We start from the raw sequence: 27,128 nt of genomic DNA, 5'->3' as shown, positions 1-27,128 counted from the left end.
GGGGCCCTCTGCTCGTGCCAAGAACAGCAGGAGGCCTCCTGGGCAGGCCTCTCCACTCGGTGTGGGTTTGGACCAGGCGCTTGGGCCTGGCAGCCAGTAGAGCACAGACCGGGGCTTGTAGAGTTGTTGATTCTGGCTGGGCAGCTTGTTTCTACAGGGGTGGTGTGGAAGTCTGGAGCAGGAAACCAGGAGGGAGGAGGGGAGCTCGGTGGGTTGCGGGGAAGGGGAAGGCCGACTCTCCTAAAGAGCTTGGCGCTCAGCCTTTCAGGCCCTGCATCACATTAGGGTTGCCAGGTCCAATTCAAGAAATATCTGGGGGCTTTGGGGGGTGTAGCCAGGATACATTGGGGGTGGAGCCAGGAGACATTGGGGGTGGAGCCAGGAGCAAGGCTGTGACGAGGATAATTCAACTCCAAAGGGAGTTCTAGCCGTTTCAAGGGACCGCATTCCTTTTAAATTCGGGGATGGGATGGGGTGGCTCAGTGGTAGAGCATCTGCTTGGGAAGCAGAAGGTCCCAGGTTCAATCCCTGGCATCTCCAAAAAAGGGTCCAGGCAAATAGGTGTGAAAAACCTCAGCTTCAGACCCTGGAGAGCCGCTGCCAGTCTGAGAAGACAAGACTGACTTTGATGGACCGAGGGTCTGCTTCAGTATAAGGCAGCTTCATATGTTCATATATGTAAATGCCTTCCCTCCTTTGGAAATAATGAAGGATAGGGGCACCTAAGTACATAAGAGAAACCATGTTGGATCAGGCCAATGGCCCGTCCAGTCTGGGGGCTCACAGAATTGGACCCCCTGGTTTTCTGATGTAATTTCAACCCATTGGTCGTGGTCCAACCTTCTGGGGCCGCTGTGTGCCCCTATCCTTCATTATTTCCAGTGGAGGGAAGGCATTTCAAAGGAATGCGGTCCCTTGAAACGTGACGGGTTGAAATTACATCAGAAGACCAGGGGGTCCGATTCTATGAGCCTCCCGAGGATGCCTGTGCCACTGAGGAATCGCTCTAACGATAAGGAAGTTCTTCCTAATGTTGAGCTGGAAACTCTTTTGATTTAATTTCAACCCCTTGGTTCTGGTCGTCCTCCTGGGGCCACAGAAAGCAATTCCACACCATCCTCTAGATGACCGCCGTTAAAGGACTTGAAGATGGTGATCCTATCACCTCTCAGCCATCTCCGCTCCAGGCTAAACAGGTCCAACTCCTTCAACTTTTCTGCACAGGACTATCTTTGTTGCCCTCCTCAAAGCCCCTGCCAATCGCCTTTCCCTTCCTCTCCCTACAACAAACACCAAGTGCAGGGGTGGCCAAACTGTGGCTCGGGAGCCACACGTGGCTCGTTCACACCTATTGTGAGGCTCTCAAAACTCCCAACACCCCGCTGGCTGGCTTGCAGAATGCATTTAAAGTTGCTTTCTTTCCATCTCTCCTTCCCTCCTCCATGTAATTGGCCTCCCTCCTCCTTTCAGCTCTCAAACATCTGATGTTTGCTCTTTGTGGCTCTTACAGTAAGCAAGTTTGGCCACCCCTGACGTAGTGAGATAGGTGGGGTGGAGAGAACTGCGACTGGCCCATGGTTGCCCAGCAGGCTTCCTACGGGGAGGAGCGGAGGAACCAAACCCAGCTCTCCAGATCCCAGCCCACCGTTCTTCACCACCACACCTCCCCTCTTGTTCTCCCTCCCCAGGAGGACTCAACAAGCGTGCCGCTTCAGAGCACAGAAGTTTCGTTCTGCTGTCGTAGCCGAGAAGGCCTGTCGCTGGCTACCATCCACGAACGCGTCTAATATAGAGATGTTTTTTAAAAGTCGTTTCAGGTAGTGGTTTTTGCCGCGTCTCGGGGCAGGGACGGCTGTCAACCCAGCGACGCGCTGAGGTTGCGGCGTTCTTCGGCGGGACGCCTGCGATCCCCTGGATGGCAGGGAAGAGATGGGGGTCTGCGTCTGGAAGCTGTAGCGGAGGCCCGCTTTGTTCCTGTATATCTTGGACAGATGGATCCAATCTGGCAAGGCCGGGGGGCCGTCTGCTGAGCAAAGGCAGGCAGCCTCCTTCGCAAAAACGTTTCGCCTTCGCGGGGTAGCAGCGGCGGATGAAATTGAGAGACGAGGGAAGGATCCTTTTGCTTGTACCGTTTTGTCCCTGGTGGGGAAAGGCTCTGCCATGGGGCCCTTTCTATGCCCCCAGATGCCCAGGTGGCACCTGGGAACGATTGCCGTCCTCCTGCTCGCAGCCCTGCCGGCGGTTCCTTGGATTCTGCAAAACCCCGACTCTGCTTATAAGGTGAGCCGTGACCTGGTTTTCTTTGCAGGGCGGATTCGAGTAGCTGCTTTGGAACAAAGCAAGAGTCAAGTGACACCTTTAAGACCAACCGAGTTTTATTGAGAATGTCAGCTTTCGTGTGCTCTCTAAGCGCAGACGGGGGGGAGGGAGGAATCAGATATTGAGCTGCTTTTGTGATTCTTGCGGTTGAGGTTTCGGGGTGAATTAGGGGTCTTTTGGTTACTGGGGGGGGGGGGGTAGAAGCACGCCACAAAGAAGAAACGTTGTTGTTTTACTCGAAAGGATGACAGCCAACCGGAGATAAGAGCTGAAGTCCAGTTGCACCTTAAAGGTAAAGGTCAGGGCTTTTTCGGTAGCAGGAACTCCTTTGCATATTAGGCCACACACCCCTGATGGAGCCAATCCTCTAAGAGCTCACAGGGCTCTTAGTACAGGGTCTACTGTAAGCTCCAGGAGGATTGGCTACAACAGGGAGGTGTGGCCTAATATGCAAAGGCAGGGGCGGAATTCTAGCAGGAGCTCCTTTACGTATTAGGCCACACCCTCCTGATGCAGCCAATCCTCCAAGAGCTTACAGGGCTCTTCGTCCAGGGCCTACTGTAAGCTCCAGGAGGATTGGCTACACCAGGGGTGTGTGGCCTAATATGCAAAGGAGTTCCTGCTACAAAAAAAGAAACCCTGATAAAGGTAGTCCCACCTGTGCAAGAAGAAGAAGAAGATGATATTGGATTTATATCCCGCCCTCCACTCCGAAGAGTCTCAGAGCGGCTCACAATCTCCTTCACCTTCCTCCCCCACAACAGACACCCTGTGAGGTAGATGAAGATATTGGATTTATATCCCACCCTCCACTCCGAAGAGTCGCAGAGCTGCTCACAATCTCCTTTCCCTTCCCCACCCCCCACAACAGACACCCTGTGAGGTAGATGAAGATATTGGATTTATATCCCTCCCTCCACTCCGAAGAGTCGCAGAGCTGCTCACAATCTCCTTTCCCTTCCCCACCCCCCACAACAGACACCCTGTGAGGTGGGTGGGGCTGAGAGGGCTCTCCCAGCAGCTGCCCTTTCAAGGACAACCTCTGCCAGAGCTATGGCTAACCCAAGGCCATTCCAGCAGCTGTAAGTGGAGGAGTGGGGAATCAAACCTGGTTCTCCCAGATAAGAGTCTGCACACTTAACCACTACACCAAGTCGTTACTAACCCATGGGGTGCTGTCACATCATGACGTTTTCTTGGCAGACTTTCTCACAGGGTGGTTTGCCGTGGCCTTCCCCAGTCATTTACACTCCCCACCCCAGCAAGCTGGGTACTCATCTGACCGACCTCGGAAGGATGGAAGGCTGAGTCAACCTGGAGCCGGTGGCCTGAACCCAGTTTCCGCCGGGATCGAACTCGGGTCGTGAGCAGAGGGCTGCGACTGCAGTACCGCAGCTGACCGCTGTGCGCTATGGGGGCTCCTCCAGTAGCATCTTGCAGACCGACAAAGTTTTCAGGATGTAAGCTTTCGAGAGGCCAAGCGCCCTTTGCCCCTTGACGAAGCTTCGACTCGGAAAGTTCGGCCGGGAACCCTGGAAGAGTTGGGGTTCGGGTTTTTTGGGTGTGGAGCAGAGGTCACTGGAGGTGTGTGTGGGGGCAAAAGGTATTCCTGATTTTCCTGCATTGTGCAGGGGGCTGGACTAGATGACCCTGGAGGTCCCTTCCAGCCAGGGCCGGCCCTCTGACACCCTAGGCAAGGCTAATTTCTGTTGCCCCCCACCCTGCACTGATAACATCACTGAATCACATGGGGGGGGGGCATTCAGTGCCCAAAAGAGGCGGGCGCCCTAGGCAATCATCTAGTTTGTCTAGTGACAGGATCGGCTCTTCCAGCTCTATGATTCTAAAAGTCAGGGCTTTCTTTTGTAGCAGGAGTTCCTTCGCAGATTAGGCCACACCCCTCTGACGTAGCCAGTCCTCCTGGAGCTTACAGTCGGCCCTGGAAGAAGAGCCCTGGAAGCTTTTGACGGATTGGCTACATCAGGGGTGTGTGGCCTAATATGCAGAGGAGCTCCTGCTGTGAAAAAGCCCTGCTAAAAGTGTATTCCCCCTCCCCCCCCCCAGCAATCTGGTTGGTATCGAAGGAGCAACGGGACTCGAATCTAGTTGCTCTCCCGAAGACAAACGCGACCGCCCTCTGAAATCCTAAGAGGGCCGCTGCGTTCACCGCTCAAACAGGATGCTCAGCAGCTTTCTCCCTCTCCAGTGCTTCTCGATTCCTTGACAGCACGATCGGCCTGGATGTGTTTGGACTCGTGGGGGACGGCTTGACTCGGGGATTTTCTCCACCGTCACAGCAGGCAGGAAGGTGCAGCCAAGCTTGCTTAACGTAAGAGCCGCATAGAATAAAAGGTGCAGCCGAGCTTGCTTAACATAGGAGCCGCATAGAATAAAAATCAGATGTCTGAGAGCCGCAAGACATGAGCATCAGGTGTCTGAGAACTGAGCGAGAAAGGAAGGAAGGCAAATAGATTGGGGGGGGAGGGGGAAAGAAAGCAACTTTAACTTTAAACGCGCCGTCCAAGCCACCAGCTGGCTTGGCTCGGAGAAGTGATTTCAAGCGAGAAATGCCTTCTCCAAGCTGGCTGACAGGGCGGTGGGGGCTTGGAGAGCCACACGATAGGTGTGAAAGAGGGGGGGTTCCCGAGCCACAGTTTGGCTACCCCTGTTCTATGCCTTGGGGTTAAGGCGAGGGTGGCCGCACGGGGCTCTTTCACACCTATTGTGTGGCCCTCAAAGCCCGCCCCCCGCCACCTCTTTAAATCACTTCTCCAAGCCGGTGGATTGGAAAGTGTCTTTAAAGTTGCTTTCTTTCCACCTCTCTCCTCCCCCTTTCCCCCATCGATTTGCTTGCCTGCTTGCCTTCCTTCCTGCCCTCCTTCCCTGTCCTGCAGCTCTCAAACATCTCACATTTATTCGACGCGGCCTTTCCGTTAAGCAAGTTTGGCCACCCCTGGGTTAAGGGAAGGGTCCCTGCACAAAGCTGAACATGGGACTTTCCAACAAAAAGGAGCTGAATCAGGCACAAGCGGCAAACCGCCTTGCATGATGACAGATTTCTTTGCAGGGAGAGGAAGCAGCCCGGTCTGCAGCAGTGGCCTCTGGGATCCAGGAATTTCACACAGCCTTGTCCAGGAGGAGGCGCTATGCGATCAGCCCTGAGGGCTATAAGTGGGACCATGTCAATCTGACATACAAGTGAGTGTTCTGCTGTGCCGTAATAGGCCTAGGTTAGGGATAAAAATAAGGAGCCTGCCTGCCAAATGGATGCTTCTGTGAAGCTGCCTTCTACGGAGTGAGACCCTCAGTCCATCCAAGGCAGTTTTGTCTACTCAGACTGGCAACAGCTTTTCAAGGTCTCAGGCTGAGGTCTTTCACATCCCCTGCTGCCCGGTCCTTTTAACTGGAGATGCTGGGGATTGAACCTGGGACCTTCTGGGTGTCAAACAGATATTCTACCACTTTGCTACAGCCACAGTTCATGGCTCTCTGGGGTCTCAGGATGAGGTCTTTCCCATCACCTCCTGCCTGGTCCTTTTAACTGGAGATGTCGGGGATTGAACCGGGGACCTTCTGCATGCCAAGCAGATGCTCCACCACTGAGCTATAGCCCCACTTTGTAGCTCTCCAGGGTCTCAGGCTGAGGTCTTTCACATCCCCTGCTGCCCGGTCCTTTTAACTGGAGATGCTGGGGATTGAACCTGGGACCTTCTGGGTGTCAAAGAGATACTCTACCACTGAGCTACAGCCCCACTTCATGGCTCTCCAGGGTCTCAGGCTGAGGTCTTTTCCATCACCTCCTGCCTTGTCCTTTTATCTGGAGATGCTGAGGATTGAACCTGGGACCTTCTGCGTGCCAAGCAGACACTCTACCACTGAGCTACAGCCCCACTTCATGGCCCTCCAGGGTCTCAGGCTGAGGTCTTTCCCATCACCTCCTGCCTGGTCCTTTTAACTGGAGATGCTGGGGACTGAACCGGGGACCTTCTGCGTGCCAAGCAGACACTCTACCACTGAGCTACAGCCCCACTTCATGGCCTTCCAGGGTCTCAGGCTGAGGTCTTTCCCATCACCTCCTGCCTGGTCCTTTTAACTGGAGATGCTGGGGACTGAACCGGGGACCTTCTGCATGCCAAGCAGACACTCTGCCACTGAGCTACAGCCCCACTTCATGGCTCTCCAGGGTCTCAGGCTGAGGTCTTTTCCATCACCTCCTGCCTTGTCCTTTTATCTGGAGATGCTGAGGATTGAACCTGGGACCTTCTGCGTGCCAAGCAGACACTCTACCACTGAGCTACAGCCCCACTTCATGGCCCTCCAGGGTCTCAGGCTGAGGTCTTTCCCATCACCTCCTGCCTGATCCTTTTAACGGGAAATGCTGGGGGTTGAACCTGGGACCTTCAGCATGCCACACACAAAGCTACTTTATACCAAATCAAACCCTCGGTCCATCCAAGTCAGTACTGCCTACTCAGACTGGCAGTGGCTCTCCAGGGTATCAGGCAGAGGGCTTTCCCATCACTCTCCTGCCTGGTCCTTTGAGCTGGGGATGCCAGAAATAGAACCTGGGACCACCTGCATGCCAAGCAGATGCTCTACCACTGAACCACAGCCTCTTCTCATGGCTCTCCAGGGTCTCAGGCTGAGGTCTTTCCCATCATCTCCTGCCTGCTCCTTTGAACTGGGAATGCTAGGGATTGAACCTGGGACCTTCTGCATGCCAAGCAGATGCTCTACCGCTGAGCCACAGCACCTCCACAGCATCATGGTGTGCTTTATTGGATTATACTTTATTGGATTATACTAGGGGAGGGACGGTGGCTCAATGGTAGAGCATCTGTTGGTAAGCAGAAGGTCCCAGGTCCAATCCCCGGCATCTCCAACTAAAAAAGGGTCCAGCCAAATAGGCGTGAAAAACCTCAGTTTGAGACCCGGGAGAGCCGCTGCCAGTCTGAGAAGACAAGACTGATTTTGATGGACTTTTCAGGGTCTGATTCAGTAGAAGGTAGCTTCATATGTTCATATGTACCTGGATTGGCACAGCCTGCCCCAATCTTTTTGAAACTTGGGGGTGTTTTGAGGAGAGGCGCCAAAGGCTTTGCTGAAAATTCAGTGCCTCTAACTCAAAAAACAGCCCCCACCCCAGAGCCCCAGATACCCACGGGTCAATTATCCATTGTACTCTATGGGAACCGGTCTCCATAGGGAATAATGGAATGCCCAGCAGACATTTCCCTCCTCCTCCCTTTCTGCTTTCTGCTAACCCTGAAGCGGGGGAAAGGCCTCCGTACCAGGAGATCCCCTGCTCTCAACTGGGGATTGAAAACCCTAGCTCTACCCCATATCTCCAGGAGGGTGTGGGTGTGGCTTAAAGGGAGTCTTTATCTGAATGTAGGGTTGCCAAGTCCAATTCAAGAAATATCTGGGGACTTTGGGGTGGAGCCATAAGCAAAGTTGTGACAAGCACAATTGAACTCCAAAGGGAGTTCTGACCATCATAATTTAAAGGAACCGCACACCTTTTAAATGCCTTCCCTACATTAGAAATAATGAAGGATAGGGGCACCTTCTTTCAGGGCTTATAGCATTGGACCCCCTGTTCCAATCTTTTTGACACATGGAAAGCATTTTGCGGAGAGCCATCAGATGCTATGCTGAAAATGTGGTGCCTCTACCTAAAACAACAGCCCCTCCAGAGCCCCAGATACCCCCAGATCAATTCTCCGTTATACCCTATGAGAATCGATCTCCATAGGGAATAATGAAGTGCCCAGCAGACATTTCCCCCCTCCCCCACCATTTCTGACGACTCTGAAGCGGGGGATCCCGTGCTCCCACCTGGGGATTGGCATCTCTACTCACGAGTTGCTGAACTTCCAACTTCCTCAAAGTAACACAGAGCAACCAAAGGTTCAAGTTTACCTTCCCTATGCAAACGACCTCTGCAAAGATTGCGCAACCAACGGAGGGTCTGGGAGCAGCCATGTTCTTCTGCCTGCTCCCCCCGCCCCCATTCAGCCTTAAAGAGACACACACACCATCCCAAGAGGAAGCCTTTCCAAGCCTCCGGAGGTGGAAAGGCACATGGTGACTGTGGAGGCGGGGCTTCCCCCCGCCAGCTAGCTGACTGGGAGCGGGAAGGAGCCTGGGAAAGCGGGAGAACCCCCGTTGGGACCTGGGGATTGGCAAGCCTATCTGAGTGACTTGTCTCTGGTACCCTTGTGACCGGATGGTTCTCTGCAATATGATGCAGGATCGTGCAGTTCCCCAGCACTCTCAACAGGGGGGACACCGAAACCGCCATCGCCAAGGCCTTCCGTATGTGGAGCGACGTTTCGCCCCTCACCTTCCGGCGCCTGCCTCCTACCCAGCAGGCAGACATCAGCATCGGTGAGAGCTGTGCGGGCAGGTGATCGGGGAGGTGGGTGGGCGGGCCGAGGGAGTAGGGATGCCAGGTCTAATTCAAGAAATATCTGGGGACTTTGGGGGTGGAGCCAGGAGACTTTGGGGGGGGTGGAGCCAGGAGCAAGGTTGTGACAAGTACCATTGAACTCCAAAGGGAATTCCGGCCGTCACATTTCAAGGGACCGCTCACCTTTTAAATGCCTTCCCTCCATTGGAAAGAATGAAGGATAGGGGCGCCTTCTTTGGGGGCTCATAGAATTGGACACCCTGTTCCAATCTTTTGGCAACCTGGAGGGGGTTTTGAGGATTTGGTGCATCTAACTCAAAACACCCCCCCTCCCCTGAGTCCCAGACAGATCTCCTTCCGCATGCCAAACGGGCTCTCTGTCAGAAAGGCCAACGCCATGCCGGGAATTATCAGGAAGGGAATTGAAAACAAAACAGCCAGTATCATAATGCCCCTGTATAAATCAATGGTGCGGCCTTATTTGAAGTACTGTGTACAATTCTGGTCACCGCACCTCAAAAAAGGATATTATAGCATTGGAGAAAGTGCATAAAGGGCAACTAGAATGATTAAAGGGCTGGAAAACTTTCCCCATGAAGAAAGGTTGAAACGCTTGGGGCTCTTTAGCTTGGAGAAACGTCGACTGCGGGGTGACATGATAGAGGTTTACAAGATTATGATGGAGAAGGCAGAGAAAGAAGTACTTTTCTCCCTTTCTCACAATACGAGAACTCTTGGGGACTCCATGACATTGCTGAGCAATCGGGTCAGAATGGATAAAAGGAAGTCCTTCACTCAAAGGGTGATTAACACATGGAATTCACTGCCGCAGAAGGTGGTGGTGGCTGCCAGCATAGCCAGCTTCAAGGAATTGGATCAACATCTGGAGCATAGGTCCATCAGTGGCTATTAGCCACAGCGTGTTGTTGAAACTCTCTGTCTGGGGAAGTGATGCTCTGTATTCTTGGTGCTTGGGAGGGGCAGCAGTGGGAGGAGGGCTTTTAGTGTCCTGGCCTCACTGGTGGACCTCCTGATGGCACCTGGGTTTTCTGGCCACTGTGTGACACAGAGTGTTGGACTGGAAGGGCCATTGACCTGATCCAACATGGCTTCTATTATGTTGTTATTTCTGGGGCAGAGATGCTCTGTATTCTTGGTGCTTAGGAGCGGGGGGCGGGGCAACCATGGGAGGCTTCTGGAGTTCTGGCCCTGCTGGTGGACCTCCTGACTGCACCTGGGTTTCGGCCACTGTGACACAGAGTGTTGGACTGGATGGGCCACTGGCCTGATCCAACATGGCTTCTCTTATGTCCTTACGTTCTTCTTCTTGGCTGCCCTGGAATAGGATTCTACACTTTCAACCACACCGACTGCTGGTTCTCATCTCTTCACCCCTGCTTTGACGGGCTCAACGGAGAGCTGGCTCACGCCTTCCTCCCACCCCGTGGTGAGATCCACTTCGATAACCATGAGTTTTGGATTCTGGGCCGCTCGCGCTTCAGTTGGAAGCAAGGTACCCGGGAAGGTTTAAGCAGCCAGGGTGGGTGTTTGTTTTTTTTTGTAGGAAAACCCCCAGCAGGAACTCATTTGCGTATTAGGCCACACCCCCTGACATCGCCATTGTTTCACACAGGGCTTTTCTGTACACAAAGCCCAGCAGGCTCTCATTTGTATATTAGGCCACACCCCCTGGTGCCTAGCCAGCTGGAACGGTGTCCCTGCTCAAAAGCAGTCCTGGAAGCAGCTATTGTCATTGCTGGCAAAGGGCAAGTTAATTTTGCAATTGCATTTGTGAAAAAACGTTACTGAGGCATCAATACAGCTCTGTGTACCATTCTGGTCCCCGCACCTCAAAGAAGATACTATAACATTGGGGAAATTGCAGAAAAGAGCAACTAAAACAATTAAAGGGGATGGAATATCTTTCCTATGAAGCATGGTTAAAGAGGTTAGGGCTCTTGAGCTTGGAGAAATGACGACCGAAGGGTGACATGATAGAGGCTGCATGGGATCATGCATCATGCATGGGATAGAGAAGGCAGAGAAAGAAGAAACAAATAGCTGTGCCAGATTTCTATTGACCATTTACTTTTATCTTTCCACCCCAAAGCGATGACCGCCTTCCCCGCTAGTATCATTGCCTTGACAAGGTTTTGCATGGGTCTACTTAGTGCCGGACTTCCTATTATACTTAACAACATCATATTAAAGCCAATGGTTAATGGTACATTAGAAAAAATGGTACAGTAGAAAAAGCCCAGCAGGAACTCATTAGTATGTGAGGCCACACCTCTGACATCACCATCATTTGCACACTAGGCCACACCTCTGGCATCACCATCATTTGCATGCTAGGCCACACCTCTGGCATCACCATCATTTGCATACTAGGCCACACCTCTGACATCACCAAAAGTGCTATAATATCTTTTTTGAGGTCACCACACCTCAAAAAAGATATTCTAGCATATATATATATATATATATAGCCATACATATATAGCCATCCCAGGAAAAAAAAAATCCAACACACTACTCAATCACAAGAGCCAGCATGGTGTAGAAGAAGAAGATATTGGATTTATATCCCGCCCTCCACTCCGAAGAGTCTCAGAGTGGCTCACAATCTCCCCCACAACAGACACCCTGTGAACTAGGTGAAGATATTGGATTTATAATAATAATAATAATAAATTTATTCTTATATCCCGCCCTCCCCCGCCAAAGCGGGCTCCTTTACCTTCCTCCCCCACAACAGACACCCCGTGAGGTGGGTGGGGCTGAGAGAGTTTTCACAGCAGCTGCCCTTTCAATGACAACCTCTTCCAGAGCTATGGCTGACCCAAGGCCATTCCAGCAGGTGCAAGCGGAGGAGTGGGGAATCAAACCCGGTTCTCCCAGATAAGAGTCCGCACACTTAACCACTACACCAAACTGGCTCTCCAGACTAGTGCAGAAAGAAAGAAAGAAAGAAAGAAAGAAAGAAAGAAAGAAAGAAAGAAAGAAAGAAAGAAAGAAAGAAAGAAAGAAAGAAAGAAAGAAAGAAAGAGAAGGAGGGGGAGGGAGGAAGGAAGGAGAGGGGGGCGGGAAATAAAGCAATAGGGAAGAAAATAGAGGCTTTCCTCTGTAGCTCCTGTGCGATTGAGCAAACCTGGCAAAGAAAGCTGTGATGCAGAAGGAAGCAGGCAACAGGGAGTTGCAGGAAACAGGGAGGCCTGATAGGAGCCCTTTGGGAGCCTGACCCGGCCCACCGTCTGCAAGTTTGACACCCATGGGGATGGAACACTCTGTCTGGGGCAGAGATGCTCTGTATTCTTGTTTGGGGGCCGCAATGGGAGGGCTGCTGGAGTTCAGACCCCGCTGGTGGACCTCCCAGTGATCTCCTGTAACTGGATGGGCTGTTGGCCTGATCCAGCAGGGTTTCTCTCATGCCACAAGACTTCTTTGCTCGTGTTTACTAAAACAGGCTAAATTTGCATCTTTGATTTTTTATTGATACTGAAACCTTTACGAGGCATTCTTTCATCAGTAACAAGAAGTAGGAGGCAATACGATTTTTTATTTTATTTTATCGCTCTCTTGCTGCTTCTGAACTGGAGAGGGCACTCAAGCCCTTTCACATGTTCGTGCTTGGGCACAGAGAGGCGAAAGGACCCAGGATTGTCGTTTCGATGAAACGACGTCGCCCGTCTTACGTCTGTTCTGTGTGCAGGCGGGAGTCTGAACAGGAACCCTTTCCGTTTCCAGGATGTAAGGAATAGGGTTGCCAGCCTCCAGCTGGGGCCCGGAGATCTCCCGTTTTTACAACCGATCTCCAGCTGGCAGAGATCAGCTCCCCTGGAGGAAATGGCTGCTTGGAAGGGTGGACTCTGTGGCATTGGATCATGCTGAGGCCCCTCCCCTCCCCAAACCCCGCCCTCTTCCGGATCCACCCCCAAAGCCTCCAGGTATATTCCAACCCAGATTTGGCAACCCTAGTAAGGAAGGTGGGTCAGGAGGTAGGACAGCAATGAATTTTAAAAATGCATCTCCAAGAGAACAGCGCATATTTTAGAGAAACAGGTACTCTTTTTTTTTTTTGAGGCTGTGGCAGGAAACCTATAAAGAAGACGACGATGACATTGGATTTATATCCCGCCTTCCACTCAAGAGTTTCAGAGCGGCTCACAATCTCCTTTATCTCCCTCCCCCACAACAGACACCCTGTGAGGTAGATGAAGATATTGGATTTATATCCCGCCCTCCACTCAAGAGTCTCAGAGTGGCTCACAATCTCCTTTAACTCCCTCCCCCCCAACAGACACCCTGTGAGGTGGGTGGGGCTGAGAGGACTCTCACAGCAGCTGCCCTTTCAAGGACAACCCCTGCCAGAGCTTTGGCTGACCCAAGGCCAGTGGGAATGAATACGCTACTCCTAGAGGGATTTAAAAGCTGGAACTTTCTCTGCAGGATTGCCTTTCGAGAGTTATGATACAGTTTTCCCTCCCAAATTGCTAGAGCAGCCGGGAAAACCATAGAGTTTTCCTGGAAACTCCTAGAGTGGCGGTGTGTGACGTCACCGGCATGATAACAGTCCCCCGCTGGCAGTGCTAGTCTGGAAGTCTGTCACAAGACCAGGAGATTGCCTGGCCTCACCTAGAGGTTACAACAATACAAACTGGGAGAATCACCGAAAAAGTAGCAACTTATATAAATGAACCGTGAATGCTATTACAAATAGTCTTTCCAAAATATTCAATAAATTCTTTTGAAAATTACAAAAAAAAATGTTTTTTTACGGCGCATATGCGCAATCGCAATAATAGGCGCGATACGCCAACCATAAATCCGCTCCGATATTTCACACAAATGCTCCTACAACCAGATCAGTATCATGCAATGCGAATGCAATACTCCAATAGTTTCACAGTACAATTTGAAAAAAAATATGCAGTCACAGACTATGGAACTGAAGTGTTTGAATGCAAAAAGCACTTGTAAAAGTTCATACAAAATGGGTTCTTGTCGCCACCTCTGAAGGAGCCAGTTGCTGGCATTCCTTTGATGTGCTGTTTCCAGTGTTTTCTCAAAGAATGGCCTTGGAAGTCTTTCACACCTTCTTCTTCTTCTTCTTCTTCTTCTTCTTCTCTTCTTCTTCTTCTTCTTCTTCTTCTTCTTCTTCTTCTTCTTCTTCTTCTTCTTCTTCTTCTTCTTCTTCTTCTTCTTCTTCTTCTTCTTCTTCTTCTTCTTCTTCTTCTTCTTCTTCTTCTTCTTCTTCTTCTTCTTCTTCTTCTTCTTCTTCTTCTTCTTCTTCTTCTTCTTCTTCTTCTTCTTCTTCTTCTTCTTCTTCTTCTCCTTCTCCTTCTCCTTCTCCTTCTCCTTCTCCTTCTCCTTCTCCTTCTCCTCCTCCTCCTCCTCCTCCTCCTCCTCCTCCTCCTCCTCCTCCTCCTCCTCCTCCTCCTCCTCCTCCTCCTCCTCCTCCTCCTCCTCCTCCTCCTCCTCCTCCTCCTCCTCCTCCTCCTCCTCCTCCTCCTCCTCCTTCTCCTCCTTCTCTGTTTATTCACAGCCTAAGCCAGCATTTAAAACAGTAAAATCATACAAAATTAAACTGAATGAGCATAAAATTGTACATAAAAAAGCATAAAATACTGCTGAAAAACTACAATATAATAGAACATGGCAGTTACAGCAAACAGACTGGCAAAGGTGTTTAGCCATTTTCTGACTGAATTATTAGTTTTCCTTATTCTTGTGGCTAGCCAGCCAAATGTTGCTAATTTGTATGTAACCTCAGGCAGTCCCGTAGCCGGAAATTTTTGGGTGGGGAGGCGTAGAGGCTGCTTCTTCCAGCAGCCAGCTGCCGAGCCCCAGGTCCCTCTCTCTCACGCTGTTGAGGGTGGGAAGAAGAGCCTGGGGAGAGCGGTGGCAGCAAAAACGGGGCTGTGCGGAGAGCATGGGAGGCAGGGAAGAGCCCAGAGAGAGCAGCGGCGGTGAAAACGGGGCTGTGGGGAAGGCTGGGGAGAGCCTGGGGGAGGGGCGGCGGCAAAAACGGGGCTGTGGGGAGACCGGGGAAGAGCTGGTGTGGCGAAAACAGGGAGACCGGGGGAGGCAGGAACGGGGTGGGAAGAGCCCAGGGAGAGTGGCGACGGTGGCGAAAATGGGGCCGCAGAGAGAGTGGCGGGGAAAGGAGGGACCACACAGGTGGAAAAGGGGGTTGGGTGGAGGGGCCATGCCCCCCTCCCCGGACCCCTCGTGGCTACGGGCCTGACCTCAGGGTTCTTATCAACCTTACTTGATGGATGAAGGCGTCAGGGAGAAGAAGGCTCTCTAACATTTCTTCTTCCTGCTTTCCTTCTGTCCCACAGGCGTCTGGCTGAATGACTTGGTGCAGGTAGCCGCTCACGAGATCGGCCACGCGCTGGGCCTGTGGCACTCCCGGGACATCCGAGCCCTCATGCACCCCAATGCCACGTACAGCCGGACGTGGCGCATCGGCCAGGATGACGTCTGGGCCATCCAGCGGCTCTACGGTGAGGAGCCCACCCGGCAGGGAGTTTCAAAAGCAGTCAGCAGCTGACAGGTGGGGCCGACGGCCGGAGGTGGTTGCTCTAGGAATGACCCAAGGCCATTCCAGCAGCTGCAAGTGGAGGAATGGGTCAGCCATAGCTCTTGCAGGAGTTGTCCTTGAAAGGGCAGCTTCTGGGAGAGCTCTCTCGGCCCCACACACCTCACAGGGTGTCCGCTGTGGGGGGAGAAGATACAGGAGATTTTTAGCTGCTCTGAGTCTCTGATTCAGGGAGAAGGGAGGGGTATAAATCTGCCTCCACCTCACAGGGTGTCTGTTGTGGGGGGAGAAGATATAGGAGATTGTGAGCCGCTCTGAGTCTCTGATTCAGGGAGAAGGGCGGGGTATAAATCTGCCCCCCCACCTCACAGGGTGTCTGTTGTGGGGGGAGAAGATAGAGGAGATTGTGAGCCACTCTGAGTCTCTGATTCAGGGAGAATTGCGGGGTATAAATCTGCCCCCCCACCTCACAGGGTGTCTGTTGTGGGGGGAGAAGATCAAGATTGTGAGCCGCTCTGAGTCTCTGATTCAGGGAAAAGGGCGGGGTATAAATCTGCCCCCCCACTTCACAGGGTGTCTGTTGTGGGGGGAGAAGATAGAGGAGATGGTGAGGCGCTCTGAGTCTCTGATTCAGGGAGAAGGGTGGGGTATAAATCTGCCCCCACCTCACAGGGTGTCTGTTGTGGGGGGAGAAGATAGAGGAGATTGTGAGCCGCTCCGAGTCTCTGATTCAGGGGGAAGGGCGGGGTATAAATCTGCAGCCTCCTCCTTCTTCTTTGTTCCCTGCAGTCACATCATAACCAGCTGGGGAGAAGACGCCATGGCTCCTGCTTTCACCCTCCTGCTTTCTCCCCTCTCTCCCTCTCGCAGGCTGCGTGGATGAGAAGCGACAGTGCCCATCGTGGGCCCAGCAGGGGTTCTGCACGCGCCAGCGGAAGTTCATGAAGCGGCACTGCCCGAGGATCTGCAACGCCTGCTTCGGTGAGAGTCTGGCAGTCCCACAGCAGGCTCACCAAGCGATGAAGGAGCACCCAGATGGGGGCAGTCTGAAGACTGTAACGGGCACACGAGCGATATACGGGGAAAGGTGGTCCTTTCGAGATGTGGCTCCTGGGCCATGAAGAGCTTTAACCATCATAACCAGGCCCTAAGCTGGGTAGTCCGGCCAAGCCCGATCCTGGGAAGCTAAGCATGGCCGACCCTGGCAACTACTTGGAGGGAAGACCTCCTTGGAATACCAGGAGTGGGAGGCAGAGGCAGGCTCCTCTGAATATCCTCCATGCCCCACTAGGGGTCACCAGAAGTCGCCATGACTTCCAGGCATGTTGTCTCTCATTCTCTTTCTCTTTCTCTGTCTCTCTCTCTCCATGTCTGTCTTAGGGTTGCCAATCTCCAGGTAGGGGCAGGGGGTCCCCTGCTTTGGAGGCCCTCCCCCTGCTTCAGGGTCATTAGAAAGCGGGATGGGGGGGAGGCAAATTGTCTGCTGGGTGCTCCATCCTTCCCTACGGAGACCGATTCCCATAAGGTACAATAGAAAATTGATCACTGGGTATCTGGGGCTCTGGGGGGGCTGTTGTTTGAGGAAGAGGCACCAAAGTTGCAGCATAGCATCCAGTGCCTCTCCCCAAAATACCCTCCAAGTTTCAAAAGGATTGGACCAGGGGGTCCAATTCTATGAGACCCCCAAAGAAGGTGTTCCTGTCCATTATTTCCAATGGAGGGAAGAAGATGATATTGGATTTATATCCCGCCCTCCACTCCGAAGAGTCTCAGAGCGGCTCACAATCTCCTTTACCTTCCTCCCCCACAACAGACACCCTGTGAGGTGGGTGAAGCTGAGAGGGCTCTCACAGCAGCTGCCCTTTCAAGGACAACCTCTGCCAGAGCTATGGCTGACCCAAGGCCATGCTAGCAGGTGCAAGTGGAGGAGTGAGGAATCAAACCCGGTTCTCCCAGATAAGTGTCCGCACACTTAACCACGACACCAAACTGGCTCTCACAGTTAAAAGGCATTACAAGGCAGTTAAAAGGCATGTGGTCCCTTAAAATGTGATGGCCAGAACTCCCTTTGGAGTTCAATTGTGCTTGTCACACCCTCGCTCCTGGCTCCACCCCCAATGTCTCCTGGCTCCACCCCCAAAGTCCCCAGATATTTCTTGAATTGGACTTGGCAACTCTAGTCTGTCTGTCTGTCTCTCTCACACACACACACTCACACACATGCCCATAACCAGCACTTTGAATTGAACTCAGAAAGAAAACAGAGCCAATAAAGCGGTTTTAAAATTGAGAGGACATCTTCTCAGCGGGCAGCCCCTGGTATCAACAGCATGACGGGAGAATCAGGGGAAACCTTGGAGGGGAAACCCCATTAGCATATATATAAATTCAGAATTGTTTGTGCTGGCATCTCTCACCTTACATTTACCTGTATTCAGATTCATAGGCCTTGTCGATGCCCCACTCCCCCAATTTAGAGAGACCTTCTCGGAGCTCTCCTCCGTCTGCCTTGGCTTCACTGTTCCAAATAATTTCGTATACTCTGCAAACTCGGTCGCTACGAGAGTAACAGATCCACCCCTATCCCTCTGAGACGTATAGGAATTCCACCAGGGCCTTTTTTTTGTAGCAGGAGCTCCTTTGCGTATCAGGCCATGCCCCCTGACGGAGCCAATCCTCCAAAAGCTTACAGAGTTCTTCTTACGGGGCCGACTGTAAGCTCCGAGAAGATTGGCTACATCAGGGGGTGTGGCCTAATATCAGGGCTTTTCTTGTAGCAGGAACTCCTTTGCCTATCAGGCCACGCCCCCTGACGGAGCCAATCCTCCAAAAACTTACAGAGCAATTCTTACAGGGCCGACTGTAAGCTCCGAGAAGATTGGCTACATCAGGGGGTGTGGCCTAATATCAGGGCTTTTCTTGTAGCAGGAGCTCCTTTGCATATCAGGCCACGCCCCCTGATGGAGCCAATCCTCCAAAAACTTACAGAGCAATTCTTACAGGGCCGACTGTAAGCTCCAAGAAGATTGGCTGCATCAGGGGGTGTGGCCTAATATCAGGGCTTTTCTTGTAGCAGGAACTCCTTTGCCTATCAGGCCACGCCCCCTGACGGAGCCAATCCTCCAAAAACTTACAGAGCTCTTCTTACAGGGCCGACTGTAAGCGCCGAGAAGATTGGCTACATCAGGGGGTGTGGCCTAATATGCAAAGGCGTTCCCACTACAAAAAAAAAAAAAAAAGCACTGAAATTCTCTAAGAAGTTCAGTACTAGCTGGGGGGAGAGGGTTTGCTTCCTTGAAATTCCTGGCATCTTCTAGCCCAAGCAGAAACCTCTAGACTTTTGCTTTGATATGAACATATGAAGCTTCTTTGTACTGAATCAGACCCTCAAAGGTGCATCCAAGTCAGTATTGTCTACTCAGACTGGCAGTGGCTCTCCAGGGTCTCGAGCTGAGGTTTTTCACGCTTACTTCCCTGGCCCCTTTTTAGTTGGAGATGCCAGGAATTGAACCTGGGACCTTCTGCTTACCAAGCAGATGCTCTGCCACTGAGCCACCGTCCCTTCATGCTGTTCTGCCTGCTACCAACTGCGTTTCATTTGTCTCCTCTTCTTACAGAGCACCCTGCTATGTACGGGTCCTCTTCTCCGCCTGCCCGGCCTCCTCTCATTCGGTTAAGATTCGTCTCTAAGGGCAGAGTCATCACCTTCCGTTGTGGGTTGAACTCCTCTGTGCCCGATGCGCGAGTCAGGTGAGAAACTTTGCCTCTCGTAGGCTTGCAGTCTTTGCAGACTCATTGCCTGGAACCCCAAAGCTGGAACCGGTTTATGCCCTGATCTGCAGAGTAAGGTTTCTGGTGAGGAAACCCGGTGCCTTTCTGCTGTACAAGCCTTCTGGTCTCTGTACTACGTGGGAATCGTTGGGAGGACATCTCTACACCCACACCCATGCCCTGTCGGACTTGTTTAGTTTCTGCAGGGCATACAAAGGTGAATTCTTTAGGTTGGCCTTTGGAGGATAATCATGCCACTGTGTACCTAAATAAATAAAATTTAACTGCAATTATTGTGTCTTTTCCTTTATATCTATTGGATAACATTCTAGTCCATTTCAGGGACCAGGGCTTTTTTTGTAGCAGGAACTCCTTTGCATATTTAGGCCACACCCTCTGACGTAGCCAATCCTCCTGGAGTTTATAGTAGGCCCTGCACTAAGAGCCCTGTAAGCTGTTGGAGGATTGGCTACATCAGGGGGGTGCGGCCTAATATGCAAAGGAGCTCCTGCTACCAAAAAAAAAGCCCTGTCAGGAACAAATACACAAAGTACAAAGCGCTGAAAGTTCACAACGGTACCCAAATCTCACAGGATGAGAGTTCCAAACCAGCGTGGAAGGGCTCCAAATCTCACTCTTTAAGGTAGCAGCCGGATCCAGAGAAGATTTACTCACAAAGAATTTGAGAAGTCAGCTCCTGGGGAAAAAACCCAATGAAATGAGAAACGTGTCTCGCCAGCTAAGCAAACATAAAGAAAGACTTATTCTTTTTAGCCTGACATCCTTTGGATGTGGTCTCCACTTACACCTGTTGGAAGAAAATTAAGAAGAAGAAGATGATATTGGATTTATATCGTGCCCCATACTCTGAATCTCCTCTCCCTCCACATCTTCTCCTCCTCCTCATCGCAGTATAACTTCTAATTAGGTGGTGCCTGATAAGAAGAAGAAGATGATATTGGATTTATATCCCGCCCTTTGCTCTGAATCTCAGAGTGGTCACAATCTCCTTTACCCCACCCCCCAAAAGGCAAACAGGGGCTTCCATCCTAATTAAAATAGATATTGGATTTATATCCCACCCTATACTCTGGATCTCAGAGCGGTCACAATCTCCTTTACCTTCCTCCCCCACAACAGTCACCCTGTGAGGTGGGTGGGGCTGAGAGAGCTCTCACAGCAGCTGCCCTTTCAAGGACAACCTCTGCCAGAGCTATGGCTGACCCAAGGCCATTCCAGCTGGTGCAAGTGGAGGAGTGGGGAATCAAAGCCGGTTCTCCCAGATAAAAGAGCTATGGCTGACCCAAGGCCATTCCAGCAGGTGCAAGTGGAGGAGTGGGGAATCAAACCCGGTTCTCCCAGATAAAAGAGCTATGGCTGACCCAAGGCCATTCCAGCTGGTGCAAGTGGAGGAGTGGGGAATCAAACCCAGTTCTCCCAGATAAGAGAGCTATGGCTGACCCAAGGCCATTCCAGCAGCTGCAAGTGGAGGAGTGGGGAATCCAACCTGGTTCTCCCAGATAAGAGAGCTCTGGCTGACCCAAGGCCATTCCAGCAGCTGCAAGTGGAGGAGTGGGGAATCCAACCTGGTTCTCCCAGATAAGAGAGCTCTGGCTGACCCAAGGCCATTCCAGCAGGTGCAAGTGGAGGAGTGGGGAATCAAACCCGGTTCTCCCAGATAAGAGAGCTCTGGCTGACCCAAGGCCATTCCAGCAGGTGCAAGTGGAGGAGTGGGGAATCAAACCCAGTTCTCCCAGATAAGAGAGCTCTGGCTGACCCAAGGCCATTCCAGCTGGTGCAAGTGGAGGAGTGGGGAATCAAACCCAGTTCTCCCAGATAAGAGAGCTCTGGCTGACCCAAGGCCATTCCAGCTGGTGCAAGTGGAGGAGTGGGGAATCAAACCTGGTTCTCCCAGATAAGAGAGCTCTGGCTGACCCAAGGCCATTCCAGCTGGTGCAAGTGGAGGAGTGGGGAATCAAACCTGGTTCTCCCAGATAAAAGAGCTCTGGCTGACCCAAGGCCATTCCAGCTGGTGCAAGTGGAGGAGTGGAGAATCAAACCCGGTTCTCCCAGATAAAAGAGCTATGGCTGACCCAAGGCCATTCCAGCAGGTGCAAGTGGAGGAGTGGGGAATCAAACCCGGTTCTCCCAGATAAGAGTCCTCAGACTTAACCACTACACCAAACAGGCTCTCAAGCAAGGCGTGCCTTTATAAAGACTGGTTATTTTATCGAGCACATTCTGCTGCCTTGAAGAATGAGATTGGAGCCGCTCCTTGATTGTTTGGACCTTTCGTTCTGTCATCTTCGGGTAGTGTTGTGAACGTTCATTGCTTTGAACTTTGTGCTTAGTGCTTGGTGCTGGGGGGAGGGGGCAACCGCGGGAGGGCTTCTAATGTCTTGGCCACACTGATGGATTTCCTGATGGCACCTGGATGTTTGGTGGGGGGGGGGGGGGCGGGATTTTGGCCACTGTGTGACAGAGACCGATTTCCCACTAGCCTTACGCCGCTCTCACGCTCCTCTTCTCCGCGGAGCTTCGATTGGATTTCACACTCCCTGCCCAGGGACTGCGACCAGCTTCACTTTTTTTCGCGTGGCAAATGGAAACTGGCTTTTAGAGGATCCTGCTTGCTGCGCGAAAAAGGCGGAGGGAGTTGCACCCCCGGGGACAGATGGTGTGAAATCCGACGGAAGCCCCACAGAGAAGAGGCGAGTGAGAGCGGCGTAAGGTGAGTGGGAATTTGGTCACAGTGTTGGACTGGATGGGCCATTGGCCTGATCCAACATGGCTTCTCTTATGTTCTTATGTGACACAGAGTGTTGGACTGGAGGGGCCACTGGCCTGATCCAACATGGCTTCTCTTATGTTCTTATGTGACACAGAGTGTTGGACTGGAGGGGCCATTGGCCTGATCCAACATGGCTTCTCTTATGTTCTTATGTGACACAGAGTGTTGGACTGGAGGGGCCACTGGCCTGATCCAACATGGCTTCTCTTATGTTCTTATGTGACACAGAGTGTTGGACTGGAGGGGCCATTGGCCTGATCCAACATGGCTTCTCTTATGTTCTTATGTGACGCAGAGTGTTGGACTGGAGGGGCCATTGGCCTGATCCAACATGGCTTCTCTTATGTTCTTATGTGACACAGAGTGTTGGACTGGAGGGGCCACTGGCCTGATCCAACATGGCTTCTCTTATGTTCTTATGTGACACAGAGTGTTGGACTGGAGGGGCCACTGGCCTGATCCAACATGGCTTCTCTTATGTTCTTATGTGACGCAGTGTTGGACTGGAGGGGCCACTGGCCTGATCCAACATGGCTTCTCTTATGTTCTTATGTGACACAGAGTGTTGGACTGGAGGGGCCATTGGCCTGATCCAACATGGCTTCTCTTATGTTCTAATGTGACACAGAGTGTTGGACTGGAGGGGCCATTGGCCTGATCCAACATGGCTTCTCTTATGTTCTTATGTGACACAGAGTGTTGGACTGGAGGGGCCACTGGCCTGATCCAACATGGCTTCTCTTATGTTCTTATGTGACACAGAGTTTTGGACTGGAGGGGCCATTGGCCTGATCCAACATGGCTTCTCTTATGTTCTTATGTGACACAGAGTGTTGGACTGGAGGGGCCATTGGCCTGATCCAACATGGCTTCTCTTATGTTCTTATGTGACGCAGAGTGTTGGACTGGAGGGGCCATTGGCCTGATCCAACATGGCTTCTCTTATGTTCTTATGTGACACAGAGTGTTGGACTGGAGGGGCCACTGGCCTGATCCAACATGGCTTCTCTTATGTTCTTATGTGACACAGAGTGTTGGACTGGAGGGGCCACTGGCCTGATCCAACATGGCTTCTCTTATGTTCTTATGTGACACAGAGTGTTGGACTGGATGGGCCACTGGCCTGATCCAACATGGCTTCTCTTATGTTCTTATGTGACGCAGAGTGTTGGACTGGAGGGGCCACTGGCCTGATCCAACATGGCTTCTCTTATGTTCTTATGTGACACAGAGTGTTGGACTGGATGGGCCATTGGCCTGATCCAACATGGCTTCTCTTATGTTCTAATGTGACACAGAGTGTTGGACTGGAGGGGCCATTGGCCTGATCCAACATGGCTTCTCTTATGTTCTTATGTGACACAGAGTGTTGGACTGGAGGGGCCACTGGCCTGATCCAACATGGCTTCTCTTATGTTCTTATGTGACACAGAGTGTTGGACTGGAGGGGCCACTGGCCTGATCCAACATGGCTTCTCTTATGTTCTTATGTGACACAGAGTGTTGGACTGGATGGGCCACTGGCCTGATCCAACATGGCTTCTCTTATGTTCTTATGTGACGCAGAGTGTTGGACTGGAGGGGCCACTGGCCTGATCCAACATGGCTTCTCTTATGTTCTTATGTGACACAGAGTGTTGGACTGGATGGGCCATTGGCCTGATCCAACATGGCTTCTCTTATGTTCTAATGTGACACAGAGTGTTGGACTGGAGGGGCCATTGGCCTGATCCAACATGGCTTCTCTTATGTTCTAATGTGACACAGAGTGTTGGACTGGAGGGGCCATTGGCCTGATCCAACATGGCTTCTCTTAGGTTCTTATCTTCTTATGTATATTTGTTCCTGAAATTGACTAGAATGTTATCTAGGGTTGCCACGTCCAATTCAAGAAATATTTGGGGACTTTGAGGGTGGAGCCAGGAGACTTTGGGGGTGGAGCCAGGAGACATTGGGGCGGAGCCAGGAACAAGGGTGTGACAAGCATAATTGAACTCCAAGGGAGTTCTGGCCATCACTTTTAAAGGGACAGCACACCTTTTTAAATGCCTTCCTTGCATAGGAAATGAAGGATAGGGGCACCTTCTTTTGGGGCTCATAGAATTGGACCCCGTGGTCCAATCGTTTTTGAGACTTGGGGGGTACTTTGGGGAGAGGCCCTAGATACTATACTGAAAATTTGGTGCTTCTACCTCAAAAAACAGCTCCCCCAGAGCCCCCGAAACCTCCAGATCAATTCCCCATTATACCCTATGAGAATCCATCTCCACATAGGGAATAATGAAGTGCTCAGCAGACGTTTCCTTCCCCCCTTTCCCCCCGTTTCTGGCGACTCTGAAGCGAGGGATTGGCCTCTCTACTCACGAGTTGCAGCCAACTTCTTCCAAGTAACACAGACACCCCATCCCACGAGGAAGCCTTTCCAATCGGAGACTGGAGCCTCCGGAGGGGAAAAGTCACATGGTGGCTTTGGGGGCGGGGCTTCCCCCCACCGGCCAGCTGACTGGGGGCGGGAAGGAGCCTGGGAAAGCGGAAGAACCCTCACTGGGACCTGGGGATTGGCAAGCCTAATGTTATCCAATAGATATAAAGGAAAAGACACAATAACTGCAGTTCAATTTTTGTTTAAGTACACAGGGGTTTGTTTTGTTTACCCCTGGAGAAAATGGCCGCTTTGGAGGGTGGACTCTGCGGCATTGTACTTTGTGGAGGTTCCTCCCCCAACATCTCCAGGGATTTCTCAACCAGGAGTTGGCAAGCAGAGCAGTGCTGAGACCTCTCAGTCTCCTCCTCCTCCTGATCCCTTCGCTCTTCCCTTCTTTGCAGCTGGTATAAAGACGGGGAGCCGCTCTACCGCTCCCTCCCGGGCTTCGAACTCCTTCCCAACCAGGACCTGCACATCATCGCGACCGAGCTCAGCGAAGGACGCTATGCTTGCTTGATCCGCCACGCCGGCAGGACTCTGAGGGTTAATTCCTGGCAGGTCAAGTTGAAAGCCAAGGCCTCCTTGCGCCCCAAGCCGGGACTGCGCAAGGACCCAAAGCACGCACATTGACCGAAGCTACCATCCCAGCTGGCTGGCTGTTTGGACCTGTCGTGGTGCGAGTGATCAGCTGTTGAGTCCTCCGTGGCTGACTGTTCTGCGGCCGGAAAAATCTCAATTCACAAGGCCCAGCGGGGGACCTGTGAGATTAGCCGCCTGTAAGGTGGAGCTGAAAGTTCTCCCGGAATTTGCAACTGATTTTACAACTACAGAGTTCCGTTCCTCTGCAGGAAATGGAGGGTGGAGTCTATTGTGGCATCGCAGCCCTGCCAAATGCCCTCCCCTCCCTGGGCATTGTCCCCTGGCATCCAGGAATTTGCCAGAGTTGTAAATCTGAAGTGGCCAATGTGTACAGATTTTGGGTCAGTACTAGCTGGATTTTGTGTGGCTTGTCTTCTGGCCTCCCTGGACACACATTGTGTCCCAGGCAGGGGCCATGTCCCTGGAGTGTTGATTATCCCACTAATGCCACCCTTATCCGGTGCCACAGATAATCATCGAATCGTAGAGTTGGAAGGGACCTCCAGGGTCATCTAGTCCAACCCCATACACAATGCAGGAAAATCACAAATACCACCCCACACACACCTAATGACCCCTAGAATCATAGAGTTGAAAGGGACCTCCAGGGCCATCCAGTCCAACCCCCTGCGCAATGCAGGAAAATCACAAATACCGCCCCACACACACCTAATGACCCCTAGAATCATAGAGTTGAAAGGGACCTCCAGGGCCATCCAGTCCAACCCCCTGCGCAATGCAAGAAAATCACAAATACCGCCCCCCACACACCTAATGACCCCTAGAATCATAGAGTTGAAAGGGACCTCCAGGGCCATCCAGTCCAACCCCCTGCGCAATGCAGGAAAATCACAAATACCGCCCCACACACACCTAATGACCCCTAGAATCATAGAGTTGAAAAGGACCTCCAAGGCCATCCAGTCCAACCCCCTGCACAATGCAGGAAAATCACAAATACCGCCCCACACACACCTAATGACCCCTAGAATCATAGAGTTGAAAGGGACCTCCAGGGCCATCTAGTCCAACCCCCTACACAATGCAAGAAAATCACAAATACCGCCCCACACACACCTAATGACCCCTAGAATCATAGAGTTGAAAGGGACCTCCAGGGCCATCTAGTCCAACTCCCTGCACAATGCAGGAAAATCACAAATACCGCCCCACACACGCCTAATGACCCCTAGAATCATAGAGTTGAAAAGGACCTCCAGGGCCATCCAGTCCAACCCCCTGCACAATGCAGGAAAATCACAAATACCGCCCCACACACACTTAATGACCCCTAGAATCATAGAGTTGAAAGGGACCTCCAGGGCCATCCAGTCCAACCCCCTGCACAATGCAGGAAAATCACAAATACCGCCCCACACACACCTAATGACCCCTAGAATCATAGAGTTGAAAGGGACCTCCAGGGCCATCCAGTCCAACCCCCTGCGCAATGCAAGAAAATCACAAATACCGCCCCACACACACCTAATGACCCCTAGAATCATAGAGTTGAAAGGGACCTCCAGGGCCATCCAGTCCAACCCCCTGCACAATGCAGGAAAATCACAAATACCGCCCCACACACACCTAATGACCCCTAGAATCATAGAGTTGAAAGGGACCTCCAGGGCCATCTAGTCCAACCCCCTACACAATGCAAGAAAATCACAAATACCGCCCCACATACACCTAATGACCCCTAGAATCATAGAGTTGAAAGGGACTTCCAGGGCCATCTAGTCCAACCCCCTACACAATGCAAGAAAATCACAAATACCGCCCCACATACACCTAATGACCCCTAGAATCATAGAGTTGAAAGGGACTTCCAGGGCCATCTAGTCCAACCCCCTGCGCAATGCAGGAAACTCACAAATGCCTCCCCCTAAATTCACAGGATCTTCATTGTTGTCAGATGGCTATTTAGCCTCTGTTGAAAAACCTCCAAGGAAGGAGAGCCCACTACCTCCTGAGGAAGCCTGTTCCACTGACGAACTGCTCTAATTGCCAGGAAGTTCTTCCCAATGTTGAGCCGGAAACTCTTTTGATTTAATTGCAACTTGTTGGTTCTGGTCCTACCTTCCGGGGCCACAGAAAACAATTCCACACCATCCTCTAAATGACAGCCCTTCAAGGACTTGAAGATGCTGATCCTATCACCTCTCAGCCGCCTCCTCTGCAGGCTAAACATGCCCAGCTCCTTCAACCTTTCCTCATAGGACTTGGT

General features: G+C 51.8%; 1 protein-coding gene across 1 annotated transcript; it reads left to right on the top strand.

Moving 5' to 3' along the window:
• Positions 1 to 2,184: 2,184 nt before the first annotated feature.
• On the top strand, positions 2,185 to 24,892 carry LOC132574372 (matrix metalloproteinase-23-like). The gene is made up of 8 exons (XM_060242734.1): positions 2,185 to 2,280; positions 5,387 to 5,517; positions 8,573 to 8,709; positions 10,077 to 10,244; positions 15,076 to 15,240; positions 16,146 to 16,256; positions 18,893 to 19,025; positions 24,664 to 24,892. Exons 1-8 carry the CDS (start codon positions 2,185 to 2,187, stop codon positions 24,890 to 24,892), a joined length of 1,170 nt encoding a protein of 389 aa, XP_060098717.1.
• Positions 24,893 to 27,128: the final 2,236 nt, after the last annotated feature.

Source organism: Heteronotia binoei, chromosome 6 (genome assembly GCF_032191835.1).
Source record: "Heteronotia binoei isolate CCM8104 ecotype False Entrance Well chromosome 6, APGP_CSIRO_Hbin_v1, whole genome shotgun sequence".
NCBI classification, from domain to species: domain Eukaryota; kingdom Metazoa; phylum Chordata; class Lepidosauria; order Squamata; family Gekkonidae; genus Heteronotia; species Heteronotia binoei.
This window is presented reverse-complemented; position numbering and strand designations above follow the sequence as displayed.